The sequence below is a fragment of the Mustelus asterias genome, chromosome 13 (genome assembly GCF_964213995.1).
Source record: "Mustelus asterias chromosome 13, sMusAst1.hap1.1, whole genome shotgun sequence".
Taxonomy (NCBI): Eukaryota; Metazoa; Chordata; class Chondrichthyes; order Carcharhiniformes; family Triakidae; genus Mustelus; species Mustelus asterias.
In genome coordinates, this window is record NC_135813.1 from 28,080,553 (window position 1) to 28,103,364 (window position 22,812).

At 43.4% G+C, this 22,812-nt stretch overlaps 1 protein-coding gene across 1 annotated transcript; it reads right to left on the reverse strand.

Annotated features, from left to right (window-relative positions):
- Positions 1-222: 222 nt before the first annotated feature.
- On the reverse strand, positions 223-7,241 carry LOC144502537 (V-type proton ATPase subunit G 1-like). The gene is made up of 3 exons (XM_078226611.1): positions 7,067-7,241; positions 4,650-4,750; positions 223-1,256 (listed from the first exon to the last, which is right to left on the reverse strand). Exons 1-3 carry the CDS (start codon positions 7,146-7,148, stop codon positions 1,083-1,085), a joined length of 357 nt encoding a protein of 118 aa, XP_078082737.1. The 5' UTR covers positions 7,149-7,241; the 3' UTR covers positions 223-1,082.
- Between the last annotated feature and the right edge of the window lie 15,571 nt (positions 7,242-22,812).

Genomic DNA, 22,812 nt, shown 5'->3' on the forward strand with positions numbered 1-22,812 from the left:
GACTATCTTTTATTCAATAGCAGTTAAATAGCAGGTCTATAGGACAAGAATCACTTGTACATTAATGTACATGATATGCATCCTGTGCATAAAGAGACTTGAAGTACAAGAGCCAAACCGATTGTAGATTCCTGATCAAATACCAAAAATCATTTTCAATTTAACCAGGACTTTAAAGTCTCATGTCATACGTGTGGAATAAAAACAAATCTGGGTACACAATGAGGAGAAAACATTGATTATTGCTATAGATTTATTAGTTGAGAAAGTGTGTTATTTTCTGAATACAAAACGATTTACAGAAAACAAAAAGGTAACAAGCAGCATAAAACATTGCTAGAGGCAGTTCAAGTGGAACTATAAAACTGCGTCCAACCTGTGTGCTGTAACATCATACTGCATAACACTAATCAATGAACATCTCAACACAAACCTGGAAAACATTTGAACCATCAACTGTTAAACAGCTTTGATTCTCAAGAAAAAGTTCAATAGGGCAAGTTCTTATTTTTGAATTGAATTTTAATGACGTGCAAAGAGACACTGTTCCAATGGGTGCATTTATGCAACTAATTTGAGACCATTAAATGATTTACAATTGCACAAGACCATTTGAGGCTCATAGTTGCAATTCAGTCCACCTCCAAATGAGATCCAATTGACAAAATAATAATAAATATCCTGCATTAAATTTTAGAAAATGTCCAGCATATCCCTTTTGAGAACCAAATACTTCAAATGCACACAATTATGGGTTACTATTCTCATCTTCCCCCTCTTCTCAAAATTACCTTTCATTTATTAAAGGTTTAACCTCCCTAATCCTTTCTGTAAATAGTAACTCATTACAATTATAGCACCTATAGTTTTGTCCGGAGAAGTCTAGTGGAAATAAGGAGTACTTAGTTTCAGTATTAAGGACACTTCACAGTAGGAACTCAAACTGCCCTTTTTTTGCTAAAATCATCTGATGCAGATTTTGAGAAGTAAAAGTGCTGCACAAATAAGAGTTTACATAATCATGGTAATGTCACAAAAGATTGCCAACTCAATGGTAGTTTGGTATTGCTTAATGCATTAATCTAACCATTAATGCGAAAGTTTACATGGATTTCTGGTTTTATGTCACAGATCAAGCAAAGAAGATTATTCAAGACATTTTCCTTGTGCTGTTCATAGCTTGCTCCAATTTTCTTAATTTTCTCTTGGGTGTCTTTGTCCACTTCAGTTGCTGAATTACCATGTGACCCAAGTGCCTAAAAAGAAACATAAAAATGTCAAGTATAAACAGGACCCATACTGAACCCTTTCCTCAGAGTTGCAAAACACATTCATGTAACAACATAGAACATTACAACGCAGTACAGGGCCTTCGGCCCTCGATGTTGTGCCGACCAGTGGTACCAATCTAAAGCCCCTCTAATCTACACTATTCCAATATCATCCATATGTTTATCCAATAACCACTTGAACGCTCTCAACGTTGACGAGTCCACCACTGCTGCAGGCAGGGCATTCCACGCCCTTACTACTCTGAGTAAATAACCTACCTCTAACATCTGTCCTATATCTCTCACCCCTCAATTTAAAGCTATGTCCCCTCGTGCTAGCCAACACCATCCGAGGAAAAAGGCTCTCACTATCCACCCTATCTAATCCTCTGATCATCTTGTATGCCTCTATTAAGTCACCTCTTAACCTTCTTCTCTCCAACGAAAACAACCTCAAGCCCCTCAGCCTTTCCTCATACGATTTTCCCAACATACCAGGCAACATCCTGGTAAATCTCCTCTGCACCTTTTCCAACACTTCCACATCTTTCCTATAATACGGCGACCAGAACTGGACGCAATACTCCAAATGCGGCCGCATCAGAGTTTTGTACAGTTGTACAAAACATCATTCATTAAATATTAATCAGTAGTTTCCTTCAAGCAAAGCTCAAAATTCATGGGAAAAAAAGCTGCTCAAATCTCTGAATAATGTTCAATAAGTCTTATAACTGTACCATATAATCGATCACAATCAACAAACAGAACTTGGTGATGCAAATGGCATGCAATGCAGAGCCACGTCATGTCTGGTTAAAGACCAGCTCCCTTTAAATGTGTCACAGTGAATCTTCCCTCTGGCAAATTCAATTGGCCTTCTTCTGTTCCCACTTCATTTTAAAATCCAAGTCAATTGGAAATAATTTACTGTTATTTACATGCAGCTGCTACAGCAACAAGGCGAGGGCAGATGTACAGTAATCCCAAAGTTGCCATGCGAAATTCACCACTCTGCTCATTATCTTCACAAGAATGGTATCTCACTGTCTACTTCACAGCTGAAATGCATTGAACCATGAAGTTAGTGTACTGCATAGCAGATAGGAACTAAACCCACCATATTAAGTTAATACTTGTCTGTTTCAATCCAAGTACCATCTTAACACAGTGATACTGGCAAGTGCACTTCAACGGGAATTGCAGATAGGATTAGAGTGGACTGTGATCATCTTTTAAAGCTTTCTGAAGAGAAAGAGACTTTTTCGGTTCCTCACTTTCTAGTCTCAACTAAAATTGTCCGATTCATTAGCAAAAAATAACTACTACAAGCCTGGAGTGTCATTTCTTAAGGTTTGAATTGTTGTGGAGATTTCAAGCGAGTAAATTTAAGTTAAAAACATTTTTTTCACATTTCCTTTCAGCACCATTTCTCTCAACTTAATCTTCACTCTCCCTCTTTCTGTTTGACACGTAATTCACCCGCTCCAATTTTGAATTCCTTCTCATTTACTGAGCTGTTAATTTGACAATTCTCCAATCCGACTGGTTAAAAAGATACAATTGTCTGCAGCAATTCATTCAAGAGGCCATTCCCCATAGTTGAGACTCGATGGTGGGGAACATAAAAAGTAATGTCTCTTCAGAAAGCTTTAAAGCCAATCACAGCCAACTCTAACCCTATTGTCAATTCCCACTGAAGTGCACTTGCCAGCAATAGGAATTATTGGATCAAACTCAGGACAGACTGCAGCTGAACTTTTCCTTGCTAACTCTGAGTGTCTCTCATCTCTGCCCTAGTTGAGATCAAATAACTAACTCAAAAAGCTTTTGAGAATCAACGCAACTGAAGGAGTTAGTTGACATAAAAATATGCTGCAACCCTTTCAATTAAGATGCATTACATTGTTGACAAAATGTAAATAAGCTTTTATGTAAGCATTTAACTGAGAATACGGAGTTTTATTCATTCACTTAATCTACGGCAAATTGATTTCAATGTCAACAAATGAGAGGTAATCCACTTAGGACCTAAAAAAAAGAAGAGCACCTTTTATTTGGTGAAATGCAAGAAAGAGCGAGGAACAAAGAGACTTAGGGGACCAAGTACAAGATGTCATGAACATATACATAAAATAATCAAAAAGGCTCATAGAACATGGGCTGTTATATCTAATGGACTAAAACACAAAGGGGTTGAAGTTTATGTTGCAGCTGTACAAAGTCCTGGTTAAATCACACCCAGAGTATGGAGTCGTTCTGGACACGTCTTGGGAAGGGTATGTTAGCCTTGGGAGGGAGCACAGCAGATTTAACACAGCAGGGTTAAATTAGGAGCTCCAAGAGTTAAATTACAAGGAGATACACACAAATCAGAGTTGTAACTCATGGAATTTAATGGGTTGACTTGGCCAAAGTTTTCAAAATATTAAGGGGAATAGATAGGGAAGAGAGAAAATATTTCTGCTGGTTGGGGAGTATATGGCTCAGGGCTCATAACCTTAAACATTAGAGCCACAGAACGGGTGGATGCACTTCCACAAATGGGAATGTTTGATCAATTATTCATTTTAAAATGGGAGACAAGCTCTTTCAACCAAAGATATTTACAGGAAAAGGGGCAAATGTGGACAAGTGGAGATAGGTTGCAGATTAACCATGATTTCTACACGACTACACTACAAAAGTACTTAATTGGCTGCAAAGCTTCTTGGGATATCTAGAGGTCACGAAAGTTGCATAGAGAAATGTGTCTGGGTTTCTGCCCAGTTGTCTGCGACATTTTTTGGGAAATGCTTCACTTCCAAGCTTCGCATTTTAGCACCGGACCATATATTTCGGTGTGTCATTCTGTGAACAACTTGTTCTCAAAGTCATGCAACTGAACTAAATGCAATGAAGAAATGACAAACCGGATTTCGGATGTTCATTTATATCAGCCACTGCATCACTGTGCTATACAAATCAAAATCAACAAAACCAGCCCCGCCAATCATTAAACAACTGCCCTTGTCTAATGCTTGTACTGTACAGGTTGGACCTCGCATTCAGTTTCACACTAAGGCAGTTGATGTTAACTCCCATTTCCACAAAAAGGTCAGAGTTAAAAGTAATCATTAACTGAAGCTCAACAGTTTGCTTTCTCAAGAAATGTCAGAGAGGCACTCAACCAGCAAGCTTTCAATTTCATAAATCTCCATTATAATTTACAAGATTACTATAAACAAGCCCAGAATAGGAGAATGTGGAGACATTTGCAAAGGCGAATAAAATAGGATCGCTAATTTAAGCGTTTGGTGTTCAAGGGTTTGTGGATTTCAGCCTAACTTGCTGCAATCTTTGTGGCTTATACTGGAACATACATATGCTTTTACTACATACAGAATTTTCCTTGTCTTTAAAGTCCTTTTCTCTCTGTAGACGATATTGCTCAATCTCAGCCTGAGCTTCCTCTTTTGCTTGCTTCAATCTCCGGTTTTTTCCTGCAATTGAATAAAATTTAATGGAGACCATTGAAATAGAAAAAACAACAAAAATAATTGGGGGAACATTTAAAAACAGAACTTTTAGGTAGATTGAGCCACAATCTTGAATGTGAACTACAATAGGTTTGGGGCTATTGGTCCATTAGATTTAGATGAAATGTAATGCCCCAGTAACTTTCAGATAAACAGCCATTTCACAAAACATTGCAACAATTAGCAATTTACCAAACTCGCTCAACAAATGGAATCATTACGAGCGTCACAAATGACCCAGGATCCTAAAAGAAAACACTAGAATTAAGGATTAGAATAAGCAGTTCATGCCAACAATAGCCTATCTCCTATTAACTTGGCTCAAGAGTATTTTCTACTGTCATATATCTTCACAGAAGAGCAACTTGCTTATGTAAATAAAGCAAGGAGAAGCAACTTGCCATTAAAACATTCTGTAAATATTCTGATTTTCTTATATAGAGATCAGCTTGAAATATGCGAACAATATTGCAGTTTCACAAATCTATAAAAGTGGGAGTAACTATGAATCTAAGGGTGACTCTCCTTAGAGAGCTAGTTACAGTAGCTGTGGGAATCTTTTGCCGATCAAGTTAAAAAAGGAAATTACAATTGTTTTAGCCCTTTAAAGACACTCCCACATTCTTGGAGAGATGCTGGAAAGGCAGAACTTGACCATTACACAATCTGCACAAAGTGACTCAGCAAGCTCCAGAAACATATCGAGTGTTTTGTGAAACAAATACAAGTTAATGCAGAAGTAAAAAGCAAATTCTGTTAAGAATGATGTAGGAAGTGAGAAAAATTATAATATATAATTTCAGTCCAGTTTGTAAAAATACCTCTCTAACACATTGATCACAAATCAATTTCCAGTATAAGTTACAGTCCAAATCATGGCTCAAAAACTCTTGCTGCAAGAACAATTGTTTGTGGGCAAGAACATTATCAGCATCATGAGAAAGTACTGGACTACTTCAGTTCATCTGACATGACATGAAGTCCAGAAAATGAGAAGTGATGTTCCAATGATCACTATTTAAAGTTTATTTATTCGTCACAAGTAGGCTTACATTAACACCACAATGAAGTTACTGTGAAAATCCCCTTGTTGCCACACTCCGGTGCATCTGTTCAGGAAAACGAAGGAGAATTTAGTATGGCCAATGCACCTAACCAGCACGTCTTTTGGACTGTGGGAGAAAACCGGAGGAAACCCACATAGGCATGGGGAGAACATGCATACTCCGCACAGACAGTGACCCGAGCCGGGAATTGAAACCCAGTGGCTGGAGCTGTGAGGCAGCAGTGCTAACCACTGAGCCACCCCATAACTCTCAAAGCAAAAAATGGACACTTATAGGGGATATCAGAGGGCAAGTAGCAACCACAAAGGTGCACAATCAATTAATTGAAAATATTTACACTGAAATACATTTGAATCAAATAATTTGAACATAAAACATCCAGGTTAGGAATTCATACACAGCATTGACAGCAGTGGGGGGAAAATAGGGGTACGAGGTCAGAAGGGAAGCAAAGTACTGACCGTACTGATAAATTGACCCTTAGTGTCAGGGGGTTTAGCAGGGTAAATATGTAGGGTTACAGGAATAGGGTCTGGGTGGGATTGTGGTCAGTGCATGGGCTAGATGGCCTCCTTCTGTGGCTTTTGCTACCAAATAAACCTGTTGGACTTTAACCTGGTGTTGTTAAACTTCTTACTCCTTCTGCACTGCATGGATGATGATTCTACTCTATCAGAGTGGTGGGCATGCGTTATCAGGGGGGAGGGTATGGGGGGGGGAACAATGAAAGTGGGGAATGTGGGAATGGGAGCTGTGAAGGGGGGTTTAGGGAAGAGAATACGATATATTATGGGGGGGGATATTATGGAGGTGGAGGACAGGAAAAGTTTGTGGAGCTCTGGCTCCATTCACTAAAGGGGGGGGGGGGAAAGAGGTTATTTATTTGGGGATAATTTTTGGGGGGGTGGGTTAGGAAGAGTTTGCAGAGCGCCGGCTCCATTCACTCAGGCTCTGGGCTAGAGCCTCGAAAGCTTGTGTGGCTTTTGCTACCAAATAAACCTGTTGGACTTTAACCTGGTGTTGTTAAACCTCTTACTGTGTTCGCCCCACATTCCCAGGGCCCAGTGAGGCGATACTGGGTGCCCACAGCAACAACCGTGCCGGGCGCCGCTCCCCAGTCTCCCTTCCCCGCGGGCCTCTGTGCTGATGTGGGCTCACACAGTAACAGTTGGGCTGTCAGGGAGTTGGGCTCCGCGGGCGGCCAGGCACTCACGCTTGCGAGCCTCGGCCACTTTCTCTGCCGCCCGTTTCTCGGCCTGCAACAGCTGCTGGATCCCCTGAGACTGACTCGCCATCTCTTCCCACTCCGCTCGAGCGCCGCCGCCGACTGCGATCCCCACGTGACCCCCGCCCTCACGTGACCTCGCCGACTGTGCGCCACGTGATCCGCGTCTTACGTCATCCGCACCACCACCACATGATCCGCGCCTCACGCCATGCGCGCCCCCACGTGGCCCCGCCGGCTGTGACCCACGTAACTCGCCGCCGTGACGCAACAATCAGCTTCGGCCACGCCCCTTCCCCAAACGCGGAAGTGAGAGGGAGCAGCCAGCTGGCTTGTAGCAGCAGCAGTGGCAACAGCCTGGGCCACTGGGGAAAATACACTCTTCTGAACTGAATTAGCCAAGGGTTATCTTTAACTCTTGAGGCGGTGGCCTAGTGGTATTATCGGCAGACTATTAATCCAGAAACTCAGCTAATGTTCTGGGGACCTAGGTTTAAATCCTGCCAGGACAGATGGTGGAATTTGAATTCAATGAGAGATATCTGGAATTAAGAATCTACTGAAGACCTTGAAACCATTGTCGATTGTCGGAAAAACACATCTGTTCACTAATGTCCTTTATAGAATCCCTACAGTGCAGAAGGAGGCCATTCAGCTCATCGAGTCTGCACCAACAACAATCCCACCCAGACTCTATCCCAGTAATATCAAGTATTTGCCCTGCTAATCCCCCTGACATTAAAGGGCAATTTAGCATAGCCAATCCACCTAACCCTGCACTGTGGGAGGAAACCGGAGCAGAGGGAACCCACGCAGACACAGGGAGAATGTGCAAACTTTACACAGTCACCCGAGGCCAGAATCGAACCTGAGTCCCTGGCGCTGTGAGGCAGCAGTGCTGACCATTGTGTTGCCTTTTTTTAGATTGATAACCATAAAACCATTGTCGATTGTCAGAAAAACCCATCTGGTTCACTAATATCCTTCAGGGCAGGAAATCTGCTGTCCTTACCTGGTCTGCCGTACACGTGACTCCAGAGCCCACAGCAATGTGGTTGACTCTCAACTGCCCTCCAAGGGCAACTAGGGATGGGCAATAAATGCTGACCAGCCAACGACACCCATGTCCCACGAATGAATAAAAAAAAAATCCACCATGGCGAGACTGGCATTTAAATAAAACTGAATCTTTTTTTGATGGGCCCACTGGGGCCACCCAGCAAATATGCCCTCTGTTCTTTTCTCATGAAGCATGCTTACAAATGCACCCACACAATTGTGAGAATTATCAATAAACAAAAAAAGTTATCAATTGATAAAACCATTATTTTTCAAACATACTGCCAATACTTTTTAAAAGTTTATTTATTAGCGTCACATCAATTTATTAGGCTTACATTAACACTGCAATGAAGTTACAGTGAAAATCCCCTAATTGCCGCAGTCCAGTGCCTATTCGGGTACACTGAGGGAGAATTTAGCATAGCCAATGCACCGAACCAGTCTTTGGGAGGAAATCGGAGCACCCGGAGGAAACCAACGCAGGCATGGGGAGAATGTGCAGACTCTGCACAGACAATGGTCCAAGCTGGGAATCGAACCCAGTGCCTGGTGCTGCAAGGCAGCAGTGCAAACCACTGTGCCACCATGCCGCCCTTAATTGCAACTCAAAATTACTATCTACAAATTATAACTGAAGGTTCATCGGTTTCAGACAATAAATTGGCATGGAGCAACAAAGCCCTCTGCGAATTACCCGGGGATTTTAATTTGTTCTCTGGCACCTCCGCGATCATTGATATAATTTGAGAATGTGAAGGTATTGGTGAGAGTACAGAGGTGATTCACAAGAAAGATTCCAGGGATAGAAAACTGCAGACATGAGGATAGACTGAAGAGGTTGGGTCTGTTTTCCTTGGAGAAAAGAAGGCTGAGAGGAGACATAATAGAGGTATTCAACATGCTGACAGGGGCAGGGTAAATATTGAGAAACTGTCTCCTTTTACGAGTACATCAAGAACTAAAGAACAGAGATTCAAAATAATGGGCAAAAGGAGTAAAAATGAAATGAGAAAAACATTTTTCACCCAGAGGATAGTTGGAGTCTGGAATGAACTACCTGAGAGGGCAATGGATGCAGGTTTGATCGAGGTATTCCAAAGAATCTGAAAAGAAGAATGTGCAACGTTCGATTCCAGCCTTGGGTGACTGTGTGGAATTTGCAAAGAGATGTGGGTTAGGTGGATTGACTGAGCGAAATTGACCCTTAGTGTTCAAAGATGTGTAGGTTAGGTGGATTAGCCATGGTAAATGCGCAGGGTTACTTGGATAGGGCAGGGGGGGTGGGCCTGGGTAAGATGCTCTTTTGGAGAGTTGGTGCAGATTCAATGGGCCGAATGGCCTCCTTCTGCATGGTAGGGATTCTATGGCTTATGGATTCTATGGTTACAGGGATAAGCACAGTAAGAAGTCTCACAACACCAGGTTAAAGTCCAACAGGTTTATTTGGTAGCAAATTTGGTAGCAAATTTGCTACCAAATAAACCTGTTGGACTTTAACCTGGTGTTGTGAGACTTCTTACTGTGCTTAGCCCAGTCCAACGCCGGCATCTCCACATCATGACTACAGGGATAAGGCAGGGGAGTGGCTAGGTAGAATCCTCTTCAGAGAACTAGTGCAGGCTTGATGGGCTGAATGGCCTCTTTCTGCACTGTAAAGGTTCTGTGATAACATGCTATTCGCTTTGCTGCTTCCGCTGCCCTATCTGGTTTCCCAGGGCTGTAGATGGGGGCTTCCTCTCGAGGCTATGTATAGCTACTAAAGCTAATACAAAGACTCAAAATACAGTGTAGTGATGTTGAAGATGTGACTTTATTTAACCAAACGATCGAATGGGAGAATGTTATGAGGAAGCCCTGCACTCAAGGTAAAGAATGCGGGCAGCCGGATATCAGTCTGAAGAACAATGTCCCTGTGAAGGCAATTATAGATTCCCAAAATCATATTGCCTACCTTTCGGGTGGGCATTACCCAGTAAGCATCAATACATATCAGCCAATAATCATCCTGTCATTAACTCCAGCCAATAACAATACACATCATGACCTAATGGGATTTCATTTGTGATTAATTTACGGACGTTACCTCTCTTCTGTTGTCCAGCAATATGGGATGCTGAAGGGTGAAATGATTCCCACTGAATTGAACCCATGTGACTCTTGTCCAACCTTGAGAAATTCTTCATGTCTGCTCGCCACCTGAATTATCTCTCAAAGTTGTATGACCCTATTCATAAGGCCAGCATTGGTAGCCATCTTGTTCCCGACCACTGCTGATAGCATTACTGCTTTCAGTGAATCTATTGTTCCTTCCCTCTCCCTGGATTTTGTCACTGACTGAAGTTTCACAAAATGTAACCAAAAGCAAAACACATCCATCCTGTAAATTCAAAATACATGTTTTAAATGAGAAATAATTATGCAGAGCTGTCTTCTATGGCAACAACCCTAGCTGGCTTACATTCCCATAATCCAAGATCATTCATTCTAAAGTTAGTGTCGTGTTTGTGTTCCTAAATCTATGGGTATGTGTTTATTAGCCTAATTCTGCCCCCCCCCATCACCACTCCCACCCCACATCAAGGGCTAAATATTTTTCAGTTACCAGAATAATTACGTTTTCTTTTAGACCACAAAAGAATTAAAATCTGCTCTCAAGCTTATCCTCCACACATACCGCACTGGTAAACATTTTTCCAGAATATTTCGGACGTGCTTAATGGATTCAGCCTGTGATGTGACGTAGGATAACCCAGTATCTGCTTTTTTCAGCTTATCTCTGTCCTAGTTCTTGTTATTTCTTTAAATTAATTTTGGAGTACTGTGAGCAATTTTGGGCCCCACACCTCAGGAAGGACATACTGGCACTGGAGCGGGTCCAGCGGAGATTCACACGGATGATCCCAGGAATGGTAGGCCTGACATACGATGAACATCTGAGGATCATGGGATTATATTCATTGGAGTTTAGGAGGTTGAGGGGAGATCTGATAGAAACTTACAAGATAATGAACGGCTTAGATAGGATGGACGTAGGGAAGTTGTTTCCATTAACAGGGGAGACTAGGACGCGGGGGCACAGCCTTAGAATAAAAGGGAGTCACTTTAGAACAGAGATGAGGAGAAATTTCTTCAGCCAGAGAGTGGTGGGTCTGTGGAATTCATTGCCACAGAGGGCTGTGGAGGCCGAGACGTTGAGCGTCTTCAAGACAGAAATTGATAAATCCTTGATTTCTCGAGGAATTAAGGGCTATGGAGAGAGAGCGGGTAAATGGAGTTGAAATCAACCATGATTGAATGGTGGAGTGGACTCGATGGGCCGAATGGCCTTACTTCCGCTCCTATGTCTTATGGTCTTATGGTCTTATCACACAAAACTATAACTCTTTAAGACAGAGATAGATAGGTTCTTGATTAATAAGGGGATCAGGGGTTATGGGGAAAAGGCAGGAGAATGGGGATGAGAAAAATATCAGCCATGATTGAATGGCGGAGCAGACTCGATGGGCCGAGTGGCCTAATTCTGCTCCTATGTCTTAAGGGCTTATAAACTTTAGATGACTTTTAAAGCGAAAGAGATGTAGGAATACATTCCCCATGAATTGCGACAAAATCTATTGCATAAAAAGCAATTCTGTGGTCATGTTACTTTGTGACTTAATCTAGTTGTACCGTATTCTATTCCATTTGCCGTGATTACACTGCAGTATGGTTTGACAATCCCCGAATAACTGCATGTGTATCATCTTCCCCGTGCAGCTGTTACATGTTTGACTTTATCACTCTGTCCTGTAGACAGATGTTGGGGAAATTCACCTTGCAGATCAGCAAGCACATCCCTCCCATCCACAGTCAGAGTAAATCACGGACAGAAAACGTTGCTGGCAGCGGCTGTTGAAGTTTGGGGAAAAGTTGCCAGACGAAGCACAATGTGGGAAAAATGTGAGGTTGTTCACCCTCGCAAGAAAAATACATGGTGGCCACCACTGTCTCAAGGGCAATTAGGGATGGGCTATAAAAGCTGACCTAACCAGAGACATCCAAAGCCTGTGAAAGAATAACTTAAACAAAAGAACATTATTTAGATGATGACTACCCGTACAGAGGGTGCCCTCATAGATGAATCCCAAACTGCAGGTACAATAAATATTATTATTATAAAAAGTATTCTTATTTCCGCCCAAGGTCAATGGAAATTTCCGTTGTCCGCCCTTTGCCTGCTCTGATTCTGTGGCGGGTGCAGCGGTAGAATTTTGGCAATAGTTTTGGTTACAATTAACTGCCATTCACATTGTTAGCGAAGGTGGCATGGGTGCAATAAACCAAGGGTTCAGTGGCATGGTTCATCAAGGTCCTTAAAATTCTGCGGAAATGGCAAGATAATCTGCAAAGGCATACTGGACTCAAAGGGATAATTTGTTTGTTAATGTTCCTTCTTTAACAGTACGTTGTCGAATTTGAGAGAGGAAGACAATGACACTACAGTGGCAGCATTTGTGCTGATGGATCAGGTGGTGAGAATATATTTGTCCTGGATTTGGAAATATTTTACGCTTTTGTACAGTGAACATGGAATATTTGTGATCATTCTGCTTTCCCAAGCGAATCATAATTTCAGCCTGATTTCAAACTCCAGACAGTTCTATTAGACACTAAAAACTACAGGCAGTTTCATAGCAACAAGTTTTAAATGATTTAATGAGCCGTTGGTAAGATAAACGAAGAAATACCAGTGAGCAAGATCCTCAAGAGGTTTTTGTGACGATGAGCCATTGTTATCAAGGGAAACAAAATCATGATACAAGGCAACACTATGTAGCCACCAAAGACTTGGGATTACTCCCTATTGTCTGCGTACTCTCCGACAATTGTAATCTGCATATTTTCACAAAGTGTATATTCTGTCACTGGGAGGCGATTTGATCAATGAAGACATTTGTAGTTACGTTGAGCTTTATCATTTCAAAACTTTTCAAAGCACTTTCACACAATTAATTTTCTTTAGACTGCTCCTAAACTCGTTATTGGTAAGGATGATCTTTATTGCTGTAGGTTGAGAGGCGATAGATTTAAAACTGAGATGAGGAGGAACTACTTCTCGCAGAGGGTGGTGAATTTATGGAACTCGCTGCCTCATAGCGTGGCAGAGTCTGAATCATTGACTGGTTTCAAGAGGGAGATAGACATATTTCTAATAAACAAAAGGGAAAGAAGGATATGGTGAACAGGCGGGGAGGTGGATTTGAGACCAGGGAGAGATCAGCCATGATCTGATTGAATGGCGGAGCAGTCTAAAAGGGCTGAATTTGCCTACTTTTGCTCCTAATTCCTGTGTTCCTATGCTTGTTGCGTTGTTGAGATGCAAAGTGATTAATATACTCACCTTGTCTTATTCGTTGGTTGAACAAATTTTTTGAATTTAAAATATTCTACTCTCAACACATTGTATGACCTGAGTGATAGTGGATGAATTAGGGCAGTTGATTGAAAGCATGGTCACATATGGGGAGAGGAGAAGCATGGGTAAAAGGTTTGGAGAGAGGTTCCTGGGGTAGGATTTCGATGGTTGAAAGCTCTGCTACTAAGTAACGAATGTCAAAAGGAGGGAACGCATAGTATATCAGAGTTAAGAGAATGTAGAGGTTGGAGACGGGTGCTGATGTTGAGTGAGATGAAGCCATGAAGGAGCCTGTAAATAAGGACTGGGGTGATGGATTTGATACGTAAATACCTAGTGGCACAGGCGAGGTTGGTCCAGGCTGTTGTTGATGAGTTTGAGTTTGTCGAAGCAGGAAGTCATAAAGGTGGGATGAGTGAGATGTCGAATTTGGCATAAATTAGACTTCAACAGTGTTACAAAAACAAGACTTTATAAGACAGTTAGGTTTTAAATTGTCCCCTTTAATTTAAAGTGAAATAATAATGTCCTGAACAGGGGAAAGATGATCATACTAAATGCTGCATGGAGACAGCTCACTGTGATCTGTAACCAAAACCTATAGAAAATTGAGTGATTCACACCATGACACAAAAATGGGGGCAGCTGGTCTTCTGGATACGGGGACACATAGGAACAGAGATATGGAGAGAGAAACAGTAACTGCTCCAAAGAGCAGAGTAAAATACTATTTTTTGTGTTGTCCACCAGGCAGGATGCTGGTGAGAACCGGTTCTCTGTTCAAAGAGAACAGATAAGGTACAAGGAGATGCAAGAGTGAGTCTTTTTAAAAATTCATTTTATGGGATGGAAGTGCTGCTGGCTGGACCTGCATTTATTACCCGTCCCTAACTGCCCTCCGTTTCAGAGGTCATTTTGAGAGTCAACCACATTGCTGTGAATCTGGAGTCACACGTAGGCCAGACCAAGTAAGGAAGGCAGGTTTCCTTCCGTAAAGGTATCAATGAACCAGTTGGGTTTTTGCGACAATTGACAATGGTTTCATGGTCATTAGACTTTTAATTCGCCATGTGCCATGGTGGGATTTGAACCTGGGTCCCCTGATCTTGATCTCTAGATTACTGGTCCAGTGACAATACCACTGTGCCACTGTCTCCCACTGATGTCATTTCAGGGATCTCAGAAGACCAGGTGGAATGATGTTCAAATGATACTGAAAGACTTGCCTTGTTGTGGACAGAGAGAAGGGACTCTGCTGAAAAGCAGGGAGGAGTATGGGACTTAATCTTCAAGGCCACGTTGTTAGGGACCTAAAACCCCAACGTATATCATAAAGTTATCCTAGACCCCAACTTTTACATTTGATTTTGGCATTAGAGTGAACAGAAGGTGTTTCACTCCAGATATGATGCAATTGACACACTAGGAAGCCTTTATCAAAACAAACTTAATTTAAGAACACAGAATATTTTTTAAAAATAGCTTAACTTCTAGCAATTAAAGTACAATTAAAATACAATGAAAATACAAAGTATAATTCTTAACAGCTAGCTATCTCTGTTGTTCCAATTTATCAGTATCCCCCATAGACATAAATCACTTCTTTAGAACCCTTTAGCTCCAAAAGCAGACATGCTGATGTAGTCACGAGATTTCCAGCATTTTAACAGCTCTGGACAGAGATCCAGACAGCAGTTTCCAGAGAAGGATATATTCTCAAACAGCAGAACTTCAGAGAAGTAAACCTAGTCTCTGGCAGCTCCCAGTCTCTAGATATCTCTCTCTGCAGCTTCCAAAAACAGCGACTAAACTTGAATTCACTGTGTAAGCCTAGCTCCACCCACTCATATGACTGTACTTTTCAATCAACCTAATCAAGTCCTATTCTGCAAATCACGAGGGGAAATCCTTAAAAACAACAGAACAACATTAGTCCAGATTAAACCAAACATTCTGGCAATCAGGAGCAATTATGCTGCTGCAGTAACAAGACAGGACTGCTGGGTATAGACAAAATGACACTGGTAATAAAAAAAACTGCTAATATATATCCTGTGTAAGAAACATGAGAAATACATTTCTTAAAGGCACAGTATCATCACAGCATATCTGTTGGCAATGCGAAGTGAAGTAAAAATGTCATCAAATATTTTGGCTGTTTTAGTTAGGTAATGGACCTTTTCCTTAGTATTAGTTGCCTGTTTAATAATGTTAATGCCTTTATTGACTTAGTTTGTCTGTCGTTTTCGTTAGGATGGCACGGTGGCACAGTATTTAGCACTGCTGTGTCACAGCACCAAGGATCGGATTCAATTCCGACCTCAGGTGACTGTGTGGAGTTTTTACATTCTCCCCGTGTCTGCATGGGTTTCCTCCGGGTGGCTCTGGTTTCCTCCCACAGTCCAAAGGTGAGCAGGTTAGGTGGATTGGCCATGCTAAATTGCCCCTTAGTGTCAGGGGGATTGGCTGGGTAAATACATTGGGTTACAGGGATAGGGCCTGGGTGGGATTGTTGTCGGTGCAGGCTCGATGGGCTGAATGGCCTCCTTCTGCACTGTAGGGATTTTATGGATTCTAGAAGACTTAAAACATGAAATCTTGCCCTGCAATTCTTTTCCTCGGTGGCTGGGAACATCATCTCTCTTTTTAAAAATTGTTTCTCGGAGGATCAGTGAAGGAGGGAAAGTGACAATATTGTGACTGTGGAAGTGTGTTACCTTAGTGATGAATGCAGTATTCATACAATCCAAATTTAATATAACTCAGCTACCACTGATTTTATTAGCAGCCAGGCTTCACAATGATCATGGTTTACTATTTATTCATAGGTCAAACATACTCTTTCCAATTTTCTATATAATCATACACTCTTATAGTTTATGTATCTCCCTCCACTCCTCACCCACTTTGAAGTGAACTATAACTCCCTGATCATTTGGTCTAGCAACTAAAGCAAAGCTTTGTACTGGCATCAGCCAGGCTCCTGCAATGATAAGGTGATCTGATGAAGCATTACTTTGCCAGAAGCATTATCCATCATAATTTTAACAATATCTATAAAATATACCACATCCCAACTAAAAAACTTACTATTCTTGTTATCCAGCGTTTCACTCATGGGTTTAATTATATTTGAAGAAAAAAAGCAAGAAAACAGGAAAAAAAGCTTCTTAATCCGCAAATCCTGGTGAGCACTGCTGCCTCACAGCACCAGGGACCCAGGTTTGATTCCAGTCTCGGGTCATTACCTGTGTGTAGTTTGCACGTTCTCTCCGTGTCTGCGTGGGTTTCCTCCGGGTGCTCTGGTTTCTTCCCACACTCCAAAGATGTGCGGGTCAGGTTGATTGGCCATGCTAAATTTCCCTTTAGTGTCAGGGGGACTGATAGGGTAAATGCATGGGGTTATGGGGATAGGGCTTGGATGGAATTGTGGTCGGTGCAGATTCGATGGGCCAAATGGCCTCCTTCTGGTCTCAAGGAGAAATCGAGTGCTGGGCCATGGATATCTTAGTAGAAGGCCCCTTGACCTGAAAGAGGAATGAGATGTGGACATGAACAGCACGGTGGCACAGTGGTTAGCACAGCCTCACAGCTCCAAGGACCCAGGTTCGATTCCAGCCGAGGGTCACTGTGTAGATTTTTCATGTTCTCCCTGTGTCTGCGTGTGTTTCCCTTGGCTTCCTCCCACAGTCCAAAGATGTGCAGGTTAGGTGGATTGGCCATGCTAAAATGCTCCTTAGTGTCCCAAGATGTATAGGTTAGATGAATTAGCCATGAGAAGTGTGTGGGGTCACAGGGATCGGTCAGGGCAGAGGGTCTGGGTAAGATACCCTGTCAGAGAGTCAATGCAGGCTCGAGGGGTTGAATGGCCTCTTCTGCACTGTAGGGATTCTATGATTCTTCTGCTAGGTTAGAGACAGCAATACAAGCTGCTGTAGGAGAGAAGGACAGGAGGACATAGTGGGCTCCTCTTCCACTATAGATATTGGATGTTCCTCTTCCTGTGGACCTTTTCCACCGGGTTTTTCAATGCAGTGTTTGGTCAGCGGAAAGTGGCCACAATCAGACCAGCCTTACAGAATGGCGGAGCAGGCTCGAGGGGCCAAATGGACTACCCCTGCCCCTAATCCATATGACTGTATACTTGAGAGCTCGTGTGCCCTCTCACTCAAACCCAGAGCCATCCTGAACCAGCTGCTGTGTGCTAGTCAGCCCACTTCGCAACTTCAGTCAAAGTGGGCGCTTGGAACCTACACAAACTGGGGACTAAACTTGCACTGTCTGCTTAAACACCTTCAAACAATGATGACTAACATTGGAACCTAAAATCAGTCTTCCAAACAGAGCTGTCTAATTAGGCAGCACCTATTTAGCTCCGACAATCATAAAATCATAGGGTGCAGAAAAAGCCCTTCGGTCCATTGAGTCTGCACCAACACGTGAGAAACACCCTGTGAGGGGAATTTTCCATCCTGCCCACCACGGGAATCGTAGCAGGCAGGGAGGGGGCGGGGGGGTGGTGGTGGGGGGGCAGACCGGGCAAATGTCTGTTGACCACGGGCGAGATTTTCTGGTTTTGGGGCAAGCATGGACGGAAAATCCCACCCGTAACCTCTCACCTAATCCCACATACCAGCACTTGGCCCATAACCTTGAATGCTTGGCCGTGCCAAGTGCTGATCCAGGTACTTTTTAAAGGATGTGAGACAACCCGCCTCCACCACCCTCCCAGGCAGTGCATCCCAGACCATCATCAACATCTGGGTAAAAAGGTTTCTCCTCACATCCCCCCTAAACCCCCTGCCTCTCACCTTGGACCTATGTCCCTTCATGGCTGACCCTTCAACTAAAGGGAATTGCTGCTCCCCTATCCTCATAATCTTGTACACTCGATCAGGTCGCCCCTCAGTCTTCTCTGCTCCAACGAAAACAACCCAAGCCTATCCAACCTCTCTTCATAATTTAAATGTTCCATCCCAGGCAGTATCCTGGTAAATCTCCTCTGCACCCCCTCCTGTTTTCACCCTTTCACCAAAATAAAGCTGGTGGACTTAAGAATGAACATAAAGCAGTCTGAACAAGTTCTGTCATGGGTAAAATGTAGACATTAGATTAGAACAAAACAGTTACCATCAGAATAATCCCAAATTCAAAATAATCCACGTTTCAGTGCGTAAAATCAAAGGTAGTTAAGAAATAAATACACCATTATTTTTGTAATTTGCAGCAGGGCAAAGTTTCGTTTTGAGCACACTAATTAATAAATGTACATTAACACAGTATTAAGAGATTGTCATCAAAGGTTTAAAGTCATCAACATTGGAATGTGCTTCGAGGGCAGGAACAGAGAAGCTTCACAGCAGCATGAGAATATCTAACGCTGCCTCACATATACGTTACATTCTGAAGCCACTTGAAGATACACTGAGCACACTGGATTCATGTCTCCCTGTGAAGATCAATTCTGACCGGCAGCTAATTTCATACGCAGATGTGATAACTTGTCTTAGAAATTCAGGGTGGCACGGTGGCACAATGGTTGGCACTGCTGCCTCACAGTGCCAGGCACCCGGGTTTAATTCCGGCCTCTGTCTGTGTGTAGTTTGTACATTCTCCCCGTGTCAGCGTGGGTTTCCTCCGGGTGCTCCGGTTTCCTCCCACGCTCCAAAGATGTGCGGGTTAGGTTGATTGGCCATGATAAATTGCCCCTGAGGGCGGAATCTTATCGGCACGTCCGCCCGAGGTTCGTACAATCCCATCTGAGGCCAAGGGAGAATGCCGTTCTCCGAGCCTTGCCCGCTCCCGGAATCAGGGTAAGCGTGCTGGTAAAATTCCCAAAATAGTGTCAGGGGGGATTAGCAGGGTAAATGCGCGGGGTTACGGGGATAGGTGGGATTGTTGTCAGTGCAGGCTCAATGGGCCGAATGGTCTCCTTCTGCTTTGTAGGGATTTTATGGGTGGGATTTTCTGGCTGTGGCTCGTCCCAAGATTGGAAATTCCTGCCTGAGGTCAACGGACCTGTGCATTGTCCACCAAATCTTCTCTCCTGCCCGCTACGATTCCCGTGGCAGGCGGGTCAGGAAAATTCCGCCCTATTATTCTATGAACTTTGAAAGTATAACAATGTGCAGTTAGTGATGGCAAATCAGCTTGGACAGAGATCTAATGAGGCCAGCTTTATACATGTATTAGACCACAGTCTCCCTACTACAATAATAGACTTGTTTTTCTCTTTAAGTTAATGACGCGAGAACTGTGCAATTTGCTCACAAATTCTCAATCCCAAGAAGCAATTGTGAACCCGGCCAGGAGGTGGCAGGATTTCACAGCAAAGGAATGCAACGGGCCCCACGTGAACAAAAACCGAGGACAGAATTTTATATTTAAAACTTCGGCACAGGGTTGGAAACGAGTAAAATCCTGCGAGAAGACACCGGGTGTGGATCCTGATGTCCTGTGTTGCCTGGACGCTGGTGGCTGAGTTTTAACATCGATATTTATTCCTCACGTGTCAGGGGCTCCCTGAGACAGCTCCACAGTGGCTGTTTCCCTGAGGGGGCACTCTGGGAGCGCCAGCCTGCCCACCCAATCCCCGCCCTCCCTGGCAGCGTTCAGTTTTTCCCAGAGCGGCTTTCACACTGGATGGCTGCTAATTGGACAGTAAGTGTGAAATCACACTCTGAGGCCGACTATGGCCGGGAATGCGTTTCACGCCTGCTTACCGGCCCACTGAACCCGTGCGACCAACGGGCGAAAAACTCCCATCTCTTATTCTCATTCTATGTTTCTAAAACTCTATTCTAACTCGTTTAAACTCTTTAACAATGCCCTGCTGCCATCAGACTTTTGAATGGACCTACCTCACATTATGTTGATCTTCCTCAACATCCTAGCCATGACTGTAAAGTTTATTTTTATTTATTTTATTTTTATTTATTATTCGCAAGTAGCCTTACATTCACACTGCAAGTTATTGTGCAAATCCCCCAGTCGCCACACTCCGGCGCCTCTTCGGGTACACTGAGGGAGAATTTAGCACGGTCAATGCATCTAACCTGCACACCGTGCCGTGGGCGGCATGGTTGCACTGTGGTTCGCACTGCTGCCTCACAGGGACCCGGGTTCAATTCCCGCCTTGGGTCACTGTCTGTGTGGAGTTTGCACATTCTCCCCGTGTCTGCGTGGGTTTCCTCCGGGTGCTCTCGTTTCTTCCCACAGTCCAGTGATGTGCGGGTTAGGTGGATTGGCCATGCTAAATTGCTCCTTAGTGTCAGGGGGACTAGCTAGGGTAAATGCATGGGGTGATGGGGAGAGGGCCTGGGTGGGATTGTGGTTGGTGCAGACTCGATGGGCCGAATGGCCTCCTTCTGCAATGTAGGGATTCTATGATAATGGATTCAATGATAATCTTTGGACTGTGGGAGGAAACCGGAGCACCCGGAGGAAATCCACGCAGACACGGGGAGAACATGCAAGCTCCACACAGACAGTGACCCAAGCCTGGAATTGAATCCGGGTCCCTGGCGCTGTGAGGCAGCAGTGCGAACCATTGTGCCACATTACATTCTGCACCCTCTTCTTTCCTTCTCTATGTACAGTATGCTTTATATGCGCAAGAAACAATACTTTCCACTTTTTTATATTAATACATCTGACAATAATAAATCAAATCACAAATCAGAAATTCAGCAGCATCTGCAAGTGATGGATAACAGGTTAATTTTCAGAATCCATTCCATGATTGAAAGCAATTTTATAAAGCCCCATTCGAAAAGGCTGGAGGAAGAGCTAAAACAGATTAACAAGGGAAATTCGTTATTACCACCTCAGCTGAGAACGGATGGGATACAGTCAGAAGCCCAGTGAGACACATGAAGGACAAATGGAACCTGGGGCTAATAATGGAAGTTTCAAAAAACACTGCCGCAGATTGATAAACAAGGCAATCAGAAGTGAAATAAGAAAAATGAGCTTCACAAAGCCAGCAGAGAGGTGAGTTGTTCCACTGGGAAGATTACAGGACATTTCCGAAGCACATCAGAGGTTCATCATTATCTACTTGTCCTCCAGCTTGCTGCTAATATGTTCAGGCAGAACTGCTTTTTTAAAGGTTACATTCTAATTTCCATACCATTCAACAAATTACACCCATTTTGGATTGGACTGCTCTTCAAAGGAACTGACCCAGAATCGATGGGCCAATTGACCCCCTTCTGTCTTGTACGATTCTATCACGCTGAGTATTCAAATAAACGGAGTCAGGTGTCACAGACATGTTAAAAAGTGTTTTCCCGAAGTCGCCCATTAACAGTATGCATACGGGTGCATGTTTGTGTGTGTGTACATGGTTGTGTGGTTTTGTGTGTGTGTGTGTGTGCGCGGGGATGTGTGGTTTAGTATGCGTGTGGTTGTGTGTGTGTGTGCATTTGTGGTTACGTATGTGTGTGTGTATGTGTGGTTGAGTGGTTTTATGTGTGGGTGTATGGTTGTGTGTGTGTGTATGGTGTGTGTGTGTCTGTGTGTGTCTGTGTGTATGTCTGTGTGTGTGTGTGTGTGTGTGTGGTTGTGTGCGTCTGTGTGTGGGGTTGTGTGTGTGTGTGCATGTGCCTGTGTGTGTATAGTTGTGTGGGTTGTGTGTGTGGTTGTGTGTATGTCTGTGCGTGTGTCTGTGCGTGTCTGTGTGTGTATGGTTGTGTGTGTGTCTGTGTGTGTCTGTGCTTGTGTGTGTATGTCTGTGTGTGTGTGTGTGTGGTTGTGTGCGTCTGTGTGTGGGGTTGTGTGTGTGTGCATGTGCCTGTGTGTGTATAGTTGTGTGGGGTGTGTGTGTGGTTGTGTGAGACTGTGTGTGTATGGTTGTGTGTGTGTGACTGTGCGTGTGTCTGTGCCTGTGTGTGTCTGTGTGTATGTCTGTGCGTGTGTCTGTGCATGTCTGTGTGTGTATGGTTGTGTGTGTGTGACTGTGCGTGTGTCTGTGCCTGTGTGTGTCTGTGTGTATGTCTGTGTGTGTGTGTGGTTGTGTGCGTCTGTGTGTGGGGTTGTGTGTGCATGTGCCTGTGTGTGTATAGTTGTGTGGGGTGTGTGTGTGGTTGTGTGTGTCTGTGTGTATGTCTGTGCGTGTGTCTGTGCGTGTGTCTGTGTGTATGTCTGTGCGTGTGTCTGTGCGTGTGTCTGTGTGTGTGTCTGTGCATGTGTCTGTGTGTGTGTGTGTGTGGTTATGTGTGTGTGTGTAGTTAAAAAGGAAAAGGTTAATTTATTTCACTCTATTGCTCTGGAAGTT